Source organism: Engraulis encrasicolus, chromosome 7 (assembly GCF_034702125.1).
Source record: "Engraulis encrasicolus isolate BLACKSEA-1 chromosome 7, IST_EnEncr_1.0, whole genome shotgun sequence".
In the NCBI taxonomy this organism is placed as follows: Eukaryota; Metazoa; Chordata; class Actinopteri; order Clupeiformes; family Engraulidae; genus Engraulis; species Engraulis encrasicolus.
Genome location: NC_085863.1, coordinates 50,243,562 through 50,258,328, shown reverse-complemented (window position 1 = coordinate 50,258,328; position 14,767 = coordinate 50,243,562). Strand labels below are relative to the sequence as shown.

The window sequence follows — 14,767 nt, the reverse complement described above, 5'->3', positions numbered from 1 at the left end:
TTTGTAAGCAGCTCATTTTTTAAAAACATTGTTTGCTCTTGCTTGAAGGTGCACTGTGTAAAATTGTGGCCAGAGTAGGTATTGCATCTATGGTGCTCATTGAAACTGTACTGTCTACTGCTAATTTAGATTTTTTGCATGAATACCAAAGTGTAGTGAGTTTTGCAGCTAAAAATGTCTATTTCTGGAAATTCAAAATAGCGGACCATGGAGAAGATCCCTCTTTTCATGTATGAAAAATGCAAATTTCCCAGTCATGTTGAATACTTTGGTGGTGGTAAATATCTGTTAAAAAGTTAACATTTGTGAATGGGCATAATGAATTCTGGAAATATTCCACGGTCCACCTTTAAATACAAATCCGGATCAGGCCCAGATAAGGCCCAGATAAGATCCGGATATGGGCCAGATGAGCCCCAACTGTGTATTACGGATCAGGCCCAGATCATGGTCAGATGCGTATTACGGACCTGGGCCAGATCTGGCCCAGGTCGGCCACAAATTCCAAACATGTGGATTGGACCTGGGCCAGATCCATTCCGGATCCATAATCCGGACCTGTTCCAGCTCAGCGCCATTGTAAAATAAGAAACCGGGCCAGACCAGGATTGCGGACCTGGCCCAAGTGCCTGCCAACATCTGTCACAGATCTGGGCCAGACCCATTTTGCTGTCTGGGTACCAAATGTCCCTGCATCCAACATGTTCCTTTAGCAAGGCCTGACAGATGGACAGCAAATGAATCCAAATGGATACAAGATACCCACATCCCAATGGTAAAACACCCTCATCTCCCAGTACCAATGGCAGAAAATAATTGTACAGATTGTGTGTTTGTCGAGTGTGTTCTTCTTCATCATCTCTGATACAGAAGCGTTTTGGCCATGCTGACTGTCTGGCAGCAGGGCTGGAAATTTCATGGCAGCGTGTTCTTGGCCAGGTCAGATGATGGGCCAACTGTTCCAGCTCACTGACTGCAATAGTTACATCTAATCTCCCTAGCGTGTTCTGAGATTTTCTCTTTTTGGGCCAACATTAATGTGGTGTGTGTGTGTGTGTGTGTGTGTGTGTGTGTGTGTGTGTGTGTGTGTGTGTGTGTGTGGTAGCTGGCCTCCTGCCACTATTGTTCAAGCTTTTGGCTTGCAGCCTTGCGAGGAGATGTAAAGGTATGAGATTATGTTTCCTAATGATCATCCTATAATAGTACCATCACATCAGCTTATTCTTATTAAACAAGAATAAAGGTCATTCCTTTTTCATTTGAACTTCTTTATAAAAGACACACCATCCTGTGTCCTGCCGAAAATGTCTATTCACTTCCACAGTCCGTCACTGAATTATTTTAATAAGTTCAGTGTAAACAGTCTTATTACATACAGACGGCAGACAACAAAAATACATTTCAACATGTCCTACTCGACCTCTCTCTAAATTGGAAAATGCTTCAACATGCGTACACACACACACACACACACACACACACACACACACACACACACACACACACACACACACACACACACACACCTTCCCTCACTGAAGGTGGTGAAATGCAATCTGAAGGCATAGCCAAACTCACAGCTATAGGACAATCCCCTCATTGTTCAGAACAATGGCATCGGGACCACTACCTCGTAGAACGCCACAATGAAAAATACCTCAGTGGAGTCCTTTGGTTTTTATGTGACATTCTTGTCTGGTAAACACAGGAGTTAGGAAAGTAAATGGCCAGTGGAGCTCATGCGATGATGGCGCGTTGCAGACATAAATCAAATGTACATATCATTTGCCTTGGCCTTTCTAAGAACCCTACTACTTCTCCACGGGGCCCTGTCAGAACCCACATTTTTGTCAGATGATGTCATATTCAGTTCACTGGAGGACATGAGAAGTAAGGCAAAGATTGTGGTCTTCTGACTCTGTAACACAAAACAGGCCATTGGATTTTTAAAGCACCATTTGCCCCTCAAGCATCGCTCTCTCTGCTACACAAATATTCAGGAACAGACCAGAGTATTAAATCTCTGATTTATCTTGTGTCTCCACCACAGTGCTATTCCGGCCTACATGGTTCTTATCAATTGTTGCCTGGGAAAGCATTTGTAGTTTATAGTGAGTACTTTGCCGGGAAGTAATGACAAATCTTCTACTTCCTTTTCCAACCATGCTATGCTCATAATGACTTTTGGCTTCTCTCACAGAGCCATTCCTATGAAATAAAAAGGTTCTTTGTTTACACAAAAGGACAACATATAGGCCTTCTCCTAATAATACTGTTTATTGTGGGGCCTGCTAAATATTGACCAAAAATCCTGTGCCTTTCCTCCATGATGCCCCAAGAAAACAAGTCCTTCATGATGCCCTCATCCACTTCTCTTTGTCTATGTGCATTGATTGAGTACAGAAGTAAGGTCGTCATTCAAAGGCCCCATTCCCTTCGTTTCTCCTTCATTAGCCCTCTCTTCTGTTAAGAGTGACCATCCCTGTGAAAGTCATTACATTTATAGAGCAAGGCATCATATTCATGGGACGCACGTAAATGCCAAACCAAACACCAGGCCAGCTCCAAATATTTTGGCTGAACATAAAGACCATAGTTGTGTTATTGGACAGGATATCGCTACAGGTCAAGTCATGTCGCGCCCTGACATTTTCGTCAGTGTTGCTGCGTTTAATTCTGCAGGCTGTGTTGGAATGCCATCCTGGCATTGGATGCGAATATAAACGGAAGTCAGTGGTTTTTGGGCCGCTGGTTTGCTTTTGGGACGCTTCTCACCACTCCATATGGCTGGACTAAAGCGGACCTGCCACATGTTGTTCTGGTTTCTACAATATGTTTGATATGTTAATGGCGCATCACACGCCAGCTATTCAACGGAATGTGGCTGTGGGTTGTTGGCATACAGAACGTCACGTTTCATTAGTGGCACCTTGCCACATTCATATGTGTAATGTGAGGATCGGGACAGTTTAAAAAACAGTGCGTAAGGCACAACTTCATCTGCATCGTTGCCTCAAATTCCAATTTTGGTCCATAGGCCTACTTTAGCCTAGGAGTGTGCGTAAATACGCACGGACATGTAGATTTTTAAACGGTGGGGTTCTTGTTCACCAACTTCAGGCTATGGTGCAGATGTGCAGTCCGCATGCAGAGGGATAAGGAAAGACTTAAGAACGAGGGGTGGTTACCAGCGTCTTATTTCAGGTCGGTGGGATGAGATGCTTTCCAACGGGCGGAGTCTTGGAAAATGTGCAATGCGAGTAAATCGGTGTGTAGTACTCTGCAATCATCCACATTTTAGCCGTAGCCAGTGTGTGCGCAGTGTCCCCCATTAAAACAGGGTTTAAAACATCTCGAACTCCAAGGCATAACCAGATGTTATTTGAACGGCTTCGAACAGCCTATGATTGTCTTCCAGACGGCGCGTGCAGTGAACACTTCAGAACAGAAGCGCGTGCTGGAGTCATGCTGGCAGGGTTTTGCCAACTTTCAGTTAGTGACGGCTCTGAGATGAATGAATATTAATCTCGAAGAAGTAGTCATGTCAACACAAGACAGCCGGTAGCACATCTCCACAGCAGAGCGGTTAAGAAGCATACGTGGATAAGACATGGCCATGCAAGCATCTTGTCTCATTTTTTTGGTCAATCTATTCAGATGCAGCTACGCGTCCTGGGACTGGGTCAAGCCCAACCAAGTGGAGAGTGAATCTTTTCTCTTTCGGGGATCTGCAGCATACAAAGCAAAGCAACCTCCACACATTATTTTCATTTTAACGGACGATCAGGGGTTTCACGACATAGGCTACCATGATTCGGAAATCCGCACTCCGACACTGGACAAGCTAGCCAAGGAAGGAGTCAAACTGGAGAACTATTACGTCCAACCCCTGTGTACTCCGTCACGCAGTCAGCTGATCACCGGCAGGTAAGTTGAAAATATAGCAGATAGCCTACATTTGTTGTCACCTGTATAAGATCAAGAATACTTTGACCAATGTCATCTAGGCAACATCCTTTTTGTCTTTCTATCTAGGTTATTGCCATCTAAAGTGCAGCCTCTTGTCTGTCTGTCTGTCTGTATGTCTACACATCCAATACACCCATATGCTTTCAATGCTGTTTGTCGATTTGTCATACTGTATGTATAACAATAGAGTGAACATTCGCCTTTGAACACCCCTTGCCGCCATGCAGCCACATGTACGCACGCATCCTTTTTGGTCACACACCCACATACCCTCACATACACTCATCCTTACTATAAGCAAAACCATATCTCTCTCTTATGTCAATTTGCGTGTTTTTCCAAAGTTGCACAATGTTTTTGACGAAATTGAAAAATCATGTATGATGAAAGCGTTCTCTCTCTCTCTCTCTCTCTCTCTCTCTCTCTCTCTCTCTCTCTCTCTCTCTCTCTCTCTCTCTCTCTCCATAATATTGTGTGTAAAAGCAATCTTATTTTAAGTCACACTCCTTTTCCTCTAAAAATCCCCTGCTGCCACATGCAGATGTGGGCCGCACACAGCGGTCACAAACCCACATCCCCAGGTTGTGCTCTATGCAGGCCAGGGTGGGATACATTCAAAAGACCTAAAATGCCACATCCTTCAGAGGTATGAGTTGCACACAAGGTCAGAACACCTTTTTTTCACAGGCAATGTATATCTATCTATCTATCTATCTATCTATCTATCTATCTATCTATCTATCTATCTATCTATCTATCTATCTATCTATCTATCTATCTATCTATAACATATTTTGTAGCAAGAGTTGTAGAATATTGTGCACCGGGCAGACGCGTCATTACTGAGGGCTCTCACCCACATCCTCAGTTTGCGCTGCAGGCCAGTGGTTGGATACATTCAGGAGACCTAAAATGCCACATCCTTCAGAGGTGTGAGTTGTACAGAGGAAAATGACAAACATTCTATCGTCACTGGCAAAGCAAAGCTATGCATTATACTGACCATCACTTCCGGAAAAGGTGTAATACCACAACCATTAAAGACAGCGTGCTCTTATTTTGGGAAGTGGGCAGTAGGAGACCAAAACAATCACCAAGAGTTAGTGGCTTGGTGCGGTGTAGTGCAGTCCTTTCCCATCCCTCCGGGGAGGAATACCGACCGCACAGGGGCTTTCAGAAAAAGTGTTTGTATAGGTTGAGGTTGGCAAACAGGAGAAAACAAAGAGTATGGTCAGACAGCGGTATGGTTTACCCTGACACCATAGAGCCGTGACGCAGAAGGGAACAGAGATGTGGTGGCCTGATATTTTGGAACAAACAAGAGCAAATGACAAAAGGGCCTGTGGGAAGGTAATTAAACGTGATGCTGGCAGGCAGCAGTTAAGTTCCAGCCTTATTTCTGTCAACACCACCTCCAAAAATGTTTGTAAAGAGTTCATACGCGTTTGCAGATCTTGCCTTTGTGTGCACTGCAGACTACTAGACCACACAGCTGCATGCCATAGAGGACGTACGCCCAGGAAAACAGCTGTGTGGTTATCTCAACACAAGGACATTGTGTGTGCATATACTGTATGTGTGTGCTTGTAGGCCTACACACACACACACACACACACACACACACACACACACACACACACACACACACACACACACATCTGTGTAAGTGTTGTTTATTCATATCCGCTTATCCTTCTTTCCTGCTTGCTCTTTTCCCCTCCCATGCTACCATCCCAGACTCAGTCATTCATTCATTCATAAAGTAGTCTGTGTGTGAGTGAGACTTATTGTTTTCATGCCACGTAATGATAAGGTTTTCTATGTAGAGACCTCTGATGAATGGCCATTGTCGATCAATGCAGAACACACAGCCTGGCGTGGCTGAAACGGCCAAGTCACCGTGTTACACCGGGGACCCGGGTTCGATTCCCGCCCGAGGTCATTTCCAAATCCTTCCCGGTCTCTTTCGCCCACTCACCTCCTGTCACCGTCTTATGTTGTCCTGTGAAATAACAGTACAACGAATCCTACCCTAAAAACCTCTTTTAAAAAAAGAACACCCATCCTGTGCTTTTACACAAGGTTACTAAAGAGCACTGGACCGAAATATGGAGCATTACACAACAACAAGCAATTGTGACATTACTTAAGTGTTTGACAGTTATATGGACAATTTTCATACAATGGGTGTGAAAGTATTTCTCGGAAAACATCCTAACATCATGCACATTACAGGAATAGCGCTTGTTGATCAACAGAGATTCATTTATTCCAGATGTTAAATTCAACTCTCACGTAGCCAGGAGCATAGCAGCAAATTGTGGACCCTATGTACAATCAGCTCCAATGGACACCAGCAACCATATATCGACATAAATCAGACTGTGTGGGCCCCCTATATACATGTGGCCCTGGTGAGTCAGTCACACTTTACCCCCCTGAATGACACCCCTGCACATAGCTTTGGAACACTTGCACTTTGCAGGTTAAACAAGTTCCTTCTTAATTAGAAACAGTGCATCAACATTAGCAGGCTGTTGCACTAAGCTCAGAGATGGAACTTAGTCTGATAGCTCGCCCACGAGCTAGACAGGTGTAGTATTTCAAGCAGAGCTGTATAAAGTACAAGTAAAAATACTCTTACAGATGTAATTACAACACTAGTGATATGCTATTACAAAGTTGAAACTATGTAATATCATACCACTAGTGGTGTAATTACATACTTCTACTTCTACTTTATATAACTCTGAAAATGCCTTTGTCTACAACCAGACAAAGCTACAACCATCCCCATCATTGATTCAAATCCCAACATGTAGGCACCATCTTTGGGAGCTAGTTAATAAAAATAGGTAGATTGGATTCTTGCAAGTGACAGTGACTGAACTGACAGTGACTCTCATCGCAAAATCACTAAGCATGCTTCCACACAGGCCTCCAGAACTCCATCATACAGCCTTGCCATCCCAACTATATATTAATATAATTCATTTAACTCCTGCATGTTAGTAGTACAGTACGGTTACAGCAGAGAGCTTATTAATCGAAAAGGACATTCAGGATGTTCTTCCTGTTTTTGTCTGTGTTCCACCCTCCAGGTACCAGATCCACATGGGTCTCCTCCAGCAGTCCATCACCCACCAACCCAACTATGTTAATATCATTCATTCAACTTGTGCATGCTAGTAGCATAGTGCTGTTAGAGTGTGGATAGCCTACTTTATTAAAGGATGCCCTTCCTGTTTTTGTCTGTGTCCCACCTTCCCAGGTACCAGATCCACACGGGTCTCCAGCACTCCATCATCCGTCCGCGCCAGCCCAACTGCCTGCCGCGCCACATGGCCACGCTGCCCCAGCGGCTGCAGGAGGCCGGCTACGCCACGCACATGGTGGGCAAGTGGCACCTGGGCTTCTACCGCAAGGACTGCCTGCCCACGCGCCGCGGCTTCCACTCCTACTTCGGCTCGCTCACGGGCAGCGTGGACTACTACACCTACAGCTCGTGCGACGGCAAGGCCCTGTGCGGGTTCGACCTCCACGAGGGCGAGTCGGTGGCGTGGGGCCACAAGGGGAAGTACTCCACGCACCTCTACACGCAGCGGGTGAGGAAGATCCTGGCCGCCCACGACCCCTCCAGCCAGCCCCTGTTCCTCTTCGTCTCCCTGCAGGCGGTGCACACGCCCTTAAAGCCGCCTAAGGAGTACATCTACCCGTACCGTAACATGGGCAACGTGGCGCGCCGCAAGTACGCGGCCGTGGTGTCCATCGTGGACGAGGCGGTGCACAACATCACCTACGCGCTGCGCAAGTACGGCTACTACAAGAACAGCGTGCTGGTGTTCAGCACGGACAACGGCGCGCAGCCCTTCACGGGGGGCAGCAACTGGCCCCTGAGGGGACGTAAGGGCACCTACTGGGAGGGCGGCATCCGGGGGGTGGGCTTCGTGCACAGCCCCCTGCTGAGGCACCGGCGACGGGTGAGCAAAGCGCTGGTGCACATCACCGACTGGTTCCCCACACTGGTGGGGCTGGCGGGGGGTAATGCGTCTCAGGACCGCGGGCTGGACGGCTACGACATGTGGCCCACGCTCAGCGAGGGCAAGGAGTCTCCTCGGCGGGAGATCCTGCATAACATCGACCCACTCAACCGCAAAGGTCAGGGGTCATACGCGGAGGGCCAGCAGATTTGGGACACGTCCGTGCAGGCTGCCATCCGTGTCGGGGACTGGAAGCTGCTGACTGGAGACCCAGGCCACGGAGACTGGGTGCCTCCCCAGGTGCTAGCCCACTTCCCCGGGGGCTGGTGGAACCTGGAGCGGGGCGTCGGGCACCAGGCCAAGTCCGTGTGGCTGTACAACATCACGGGAGACCCGTGCGAGCGGCTCGACATGGCGGCACAGCGGCCCGACGTGGTGAAGAAGCTGCTGGCGCGGCTGGCGCACCACAACCGCACCGCCGTGCCCGTGCATTACCCGCCCGACGACCCGCGCGCCAACCCGGACCGACACGGCGGCGTCTGGAGGCCCTGGGTGGAGGATGGCGAGGAGGAGCGGCAGGCCACCACGGGCGTCTACTACAAGCGGGGAAAGAACCGCAAGAGGATCAAGTGCAAGGTCTGCAGACTCAAGCCCTTCTTCAAGCGGCTGAACAAGCGGGTCCTGTCCAACCGAATGTAGCACTGAATCACTGAGAAATGCGCTTTTGAAAACATTCAGCAGCGGGGCTGGACTTGGTCATCTGACATACGGGGCATTTCCGCAGTGGACCGACAGTCCCCATGTGCTGATTTGTTGTTTTTTAATTAGTTTGTTTGGTTTTTTTGGCCCACAGTTTAGAGGGGGCGGCCAATTGGCCCGTCGTCAATGTAGAGAGTGGACAGAGTCAAGCAGGATATATGATATGCGAAAACGGTTTGTATGTACTGTATGAGGGGTCAGTGTGGCCTCTTACTGCAGATGGGGTCACTAGCGGGCCTATTCAATATTTGCTGAAAAAGTAACAGATTAAAACATAGCCATTACAATTTTGTAATTCAGTAAGGTTATAACATAAGCTCTGTGCTAAGGGTTTAAGACAAAAATGCCCTGGTGTTTTGTTGGTCCCAGTCCGGCCCCGTTCAGCTGCCTGCTTCCTGAGCCCCTGCCGGCACCACATCACAGGCATTACTGAGAGGTGGACGCTCGAACTCTGTTTACATCGGACTCTTTTTCCATGTTTGTTCTTCCACCGGTTTGTGAATCCACCGGTTATATTTACCCTAACTCGTCTGAGAAGCACGGCCTTGTTGTTACAATTTCAAACCTACTGGTGTAAGTGGTCTTGGCCATTTAAGGTACTCTCATAACTGACCTACTTGGAAGCTTTAACTGATGTTTCAGATAGTCCACATGCCATCATCATATCTCAAGGAAAAAAAAACAGAATCATTGTTTATTTTGTTTTCTTGATGTCTAATTGTAATACTTCTTTAGTGCATGTGTTTGATGTATTTAAAATGACATAGTGCTTCTACAAGCATTGCAAGAATGCACACTGGAACTTGCCCTAAAGTGTATCCAATTCCGTGTCCTATGATCACTGAGCTAAGCTGTGGTCTGACTAAACACTATGAAAAGTGTTGTTTCTCCGCTGTGCCTTATCAGCCTGCATCGTCTCTCTCGTCTCGGCAGCCGCAGCGTGGCCAAAGTTGAGTGAGCTCATTCGCCTCCCAACTGACTCCCACACTTCTGAGCCTGACTAATGGCCATGACTAATTATATACCGCCACAGCCGCTCACAGGACAGGACTCTGCAAGTCATCATACAAGACATAGGGGCATTAGGCATTAGCTGACATCTGTACAGAGAACCGTGGACTAAATGCTACAGTGGTACAGTACCAGTGCAAAATAATGATGATGATAATAATATAATGTTATTTATTGAGATGACCTGGTATTACGTATATGGACATTTATCTCACAGAATTGGTTGTTATTTGATGCTGGGTTTTCTTGTGTACAGTAAGAATGTATGGTGTGCTGGGAAAATGATAAAGCGTCATTCAGATTTATTTAAACTCAAAACTCAGTAAATCATACATATATTTACCAAACTCAAACATTCTCTCTCTCTGCCTCTCTCTCTCTCTCTTTCACACACACACACACACACACACACACTAGACATATACTGTAAACTTCTTCAAAAAATGAACTCTTAAGTTATTGGTACTTTTTCACTTGGTAAGGCCATGTGGGTCTTACCTTTGTCTTTCTTTTGAAAAGGACACAATAAACAGCCTAAATGCTTTTTTTCCTTGACTGTATTTTTCTCCTCTAATTATATCCACTTCACATTCAGGCCAGGCGAGGGGGATAAGCGGCTGGCATTTTTTTGTCAAGATAGTGCACAGCGTGACCTTTATTAAAAAGGCTCTGGGTGGCAGGTTGTCACCGTGGCCTGCTGCTGTTTATTTGTGGCTTGGAGTGTGGCGTAGAGTTGAGTGCTGGCTGGCTGGGGCCTCCGCTCTTCCAGACAACTGGCCCCCTCTCAGCTGGCATTTAATGACAAGGCACTGAAGCACCTGATGGACTTCGGCTCCGTCTCGATAGGTCTCTCACAGCTTGACAGCAGCCAGGCGGCGAGCAGGCGAGTGCTGTCTAAAGTGCACTGTGGCAAAGAGTCAGATAAGGATGCCGGTGTTGTGCCGATATGGACTGCCAGTCGTTGAGCTCAGCTACCAAGCCATTACCACACACTATAGAATTCCTATGGAGTCAACTAAGCTACCAAGCCATTACAACACACTATAGAATCCGTATAGAGTCAAGCTCAGCTACCAAGCCATTACAACACACTATAGAATCCCTATAGTGTCAACCTCAGCTACCAAGCCATTAAACACACTATAGCATCCCTATGCAGTCAACCACAGCTACCAAGCCATTACAACACACTATAGCAGCCTGCTCTTGATACGCCCTGAAGAAGGCCATAAGGGCCGAAATGCGTAGGCATTATTGTAGCCAAATAAAAAAAGTAAAAATTGCAGCCTTGAGTGCCTCAGCATTTGTCTACCTGGACCAAGTTTGAGAACCCCTACACTGATGAGCACCAAGGGAAAAAGGTGAAGACCCAGAAGCACTCCAATTACCTGCTTGTGTTTGACACTATAGCATCCCTTTGGCGTTATAGTTTGGGTTTGGGTGCCATTGGCTTCCTGTCCATGGCACCCATGCTGAGCCAAGTCATTACAACACACTATAGAGGCATTCCTGGGGGACAAGGTTTGGGCTATGTTAACAGCCCATTGGTAGCTCACCTAGACAATGCATCCCATCTCGACACAAGACAACACCGGGAGAAGCCATGACAACACACAGTACCAGCTGCACAGTACATTGACTCAGATGGGAGCTGAATCTGGCAGAGGAACTTGAGGACGAACCTGCTGCCAGGAGACTGCAGCAGTCATGGGAGGAGAGCTGACAGTATTTATCTTTATTTAACATATACAGAGAGATGGGAGGCTTTAGTCCATAGGGAGCTATTCCCCATGCTGCATGAATCCATTATGTCCCATTCTTTTACCATTATGGTTGTTTATTTGAATGGCGCAGTTTAGATATTTCGATAACACTTGTCATTTTGTTATTACTACTCGGAAACAAATGGTTCAAACTTGCTAGCTGTGTGATGCCTTTGTTTAGGAGATGTATCTCCTGAGTTTTATTTCCCAGTATGTCATAGGGTTTATAGGGAGTGATTTTCTCTCATTTCCCGTAAATCGTAACCATGCGGGACCATTTTGCCATCACTAGATGAATAAGCTCATTTAAGCCTACTATTTGTAGGCAAACAGAAGGTCTGACTGTCCTTTTCATTGGCTTTCATACCAGTATCTGCAAAGTATCAGACTTGACAGAGAAACAAGTAGGTCAGTTTGGACCAAGGGGAAGTAGTGGTTTTGTATAGAGGTTTTCACCAATTTTTTGGAGACCTTTTTTTGCCACCTGTACTGACCGCAGGTTGGCCAGCAAAGAAGGAGATTTATATCAACACATTACCATTATGTCACCATGCACAACAAACTAATTTTGCAATGCTATTGCAATGTAATTCATGTGTTGAATTAGCAACATCTACTGTGTGGGAAAGAATCTGACATTAAATTAAATAAATTGGTTCCCTTGACATAAGTTCAGGCATGCTGCATTGAGGATGATTGATCTCTTGTCAAAGATGTCTGGCCAACACTACGACGTGCATTGAGAACTTACTTTACAGTGTGTAGATTAGAAGAATGGCCTGTCAAGATGTTCTCCCTGTCTAACACCCTCTGTGTCTTCCCCATAGAGTAATCTAATGCAGCTGTGAAGACATTACTGTATAAGTTCTCTATGATACTACATCTGCCATGTTAATAGCTGAAACCCATGTGCTTGCCTTATTCCCGTGCAAATAATGACAAATGGGTTTTCATAAATGGAAGTCTTTCCAAAGGACGCTTTGAGGACATTTATTCACAACTGAAATATGTTTTTTTTTTTCCTTCCAGTGCTGCTTCTGGAGGTTGGCTATGGGCCCAGTCATATAGAGTCGTCTTGGGGTTGAAGGTATGGCAGCACAGTCTGTAATATCAATCAGTCCACTCCCAAGTGTCACTGCGATATGGGCCACTCTTGCCGACGCTTTTGACCGTTTTACACCTCGATAAACTCAATCCTCTGGTTATCATAAGTGTCGGCATGCACAGGATCTTGAATTATCTCACTTTTGAGCCCCAAATGGGACTGTCAAGTCAAGTGTATTTTATGGAGACTTTGTCGAGAGGAGACAAGCATTGACTGAGGGAGTGTAGTGATGAGGGTAACGATAATCCTGATCGCTACTGTCAGATAAAGATGAAAGATGAAAGAGGCGGTAGAAAGAGACAGGAGCTCGCCAGGATCCCAGCACAGATTTTGGCATTTGCCGGGCATCCACTGACAAGACAAACTCATGATGATGAGCAGGGAAGCTGGCGGGGGAACAAAGGGGTATGTTGTTACGGGCCCTGGGAGAGAGGGGCCCCAAAATTGGGTCCTCATTACATTGCATGTATTGGATGGGGGGCCCTTTCAAATGACTTTGTCCTGGGCCCGGCCAAAGCTGCCAGCGGCCCAGATGATGAGATCCCAAGTGAGTGGTGAAAGCTGTTTGATGTGGTCTGCCTCGTGGGCACGCTGTTATCAGATGTGGAGCTTGGTGGTGTGGAGAATGGTGGACAAAGCAGCTGTTTTTGTGTGAGGGAGACAATGCTCAGAGCCAGAGGAGTAACTGATAACACATGAGCGAGAATCAGTTGCACAATAATAACAACAAAACTTACTGACAGAGAATGGGCTTTGAATACATAGCCTACATGATTGTGAGTGATGGAGTGTCGTGACACAAAGTGTATGGACAGCACATGTGAAGTTTCATCCGGAGGAGATATTAGAGTTGTCGTCACATCACATGAGCATAAAGCATGGCCAAATGCACTCCTCAATACATAAACATATAGAGCCACACAAACTCACTCAGTCTCACACGCACAACCACACACACACGCGCGCGCACACACACAGGGGCCAGCTGTGCTTCTATGATGACTCACACCTCAGTGTTGCCATGGAGATTTTGGAATTTGTCTGGGAGAGGTATGGAGAGAGAAAAAGAAAAGAGAGAGAGAGAGAGAGAGAGAGAGAATGTTGCGGGAACTAAGGCTGAACGCACACATGTAAGCAACGCTGAGACACACAAAGAGTCACAGATTTGCACGCTCCTGCCCTGGCCCTATTCTTAGACACAGATTGATAAGATTTTGGTGTGACGTCTTCTTTCCTTTTTACTTCTTCTCCTTATTTTGGCTGCTGAAGAGCAGATGTTATCACGCCTGGCCTGATCTGTCTCGAATCGTTATGTGATTATCAACACTCTCTTCAGCCTGTCTTCAATCATTCTCCTAAACCAGCCGGTGTAGAAGAGTATGTGGTGCCTGTGTGTCATACCAACCGTCAGCACAGGGGGTCAGTAATATTCTACCTTTCTGCCCCCATATGAACTACATACGCCTCCGCTCCACACTACTGTTGACTGTGCAACAGTGCTCAACTTGCCTGGCTTGGGGTCATTAGGATAAGTGATGGGCCCCTCAAGGCCTTTGTGCTCCTATGCGTATCCACATGAGGTAAATTGGCCCCCGGATTTTTCACTGATTTATGACTGTGTTTGAGGCCAAACACGGCAAGAAATACTACACTGAGGAACACTGAGCGTTTTTTTTTCTTCCTCTTCTTTTGCTGAGGAGAAGAATAACATCTATAAAGCCAAGAGTTTGTCTTAAGAATTATTTCATTGTCTTTTTTTAACTAGCGTAATGGCATGAATAAGGCATATTTTTGCCTCAGGCAGCTGTGGGAATGTGAATAGACTTCATTCGTTTAAGCATAAAGTACCTCTAAGCTTTAAAAATCAAATGCACAGTAGAGGATTTCCTGATATAATTAAATCATTAACCATTAGTGGATAATCACAAACATGAAGTGTCATGATAATGTCTGTTCATCATAGTTTATTACCGGGTAACAAATGGAAAATATTCATTGCTTCATTCCTTCTCTCCTCCCTTCTTCCCTCTCTCCCGTTCTTACTCTCTTCCCTGTGTCTTTTGATTTTTCTTTCTTTCTTTCTTTCTTTCTTTCTTTCTTTCTTTCTTTCTTCACACCTACCCCTTTACCCTCTTTAGAGTTCCCTTCCGCTGACCGTGGCCATCATTACCAGGTGGTGT

At 46.1% G+C, this 14,767-nt stretch overlaps 1 protein-coding gene across 1 annotated transcript; it reads left to right on the top strand.

The window, feature by feature from the left end:
* Positions 1 to 3,312: 3,312 nt before the first annotated feature.
* Positions 3,313 to 10,462, top strand: arsib (arylsulfatase family, member Ib). Its single transcript, XM_063203843.1, has 2 exons — positions 3,313 to 3,927; positions 7,241 to 10,462. The coding sequence occupies exons 1-2, from the start codon at positions 3,611 to 3,613 to the stop codon at positions 8,646 to 8,648; spliced, it is 1,725 nt and encodes a 574-aa protein (XP_063059913.1). The 5' UTR covers positions 3,313 to 3,610; the 3' UTR covers positions 8,649 to 10,462.
* Positions 10,463 to 14,767: the final 4,305 nt, after the last annotated feature.

Excerpts from the sequence above, each read along its gene's own strand:
- arsib (XM_063203843.1), top strand. The coding sequence starts at position 3,611 with ATGGCCATGCAAGCATCTTGTCTCATTTTTTTGGTCAATCTATTCAGA. Across the intron at positions 3,928-7,240 it reads AGTCAGCTGATCACCGGCAG|GTACCAGATCCACACGGGTC; the intron begins GTAAGTTGAAAA and ends CCACCTTCCCAG.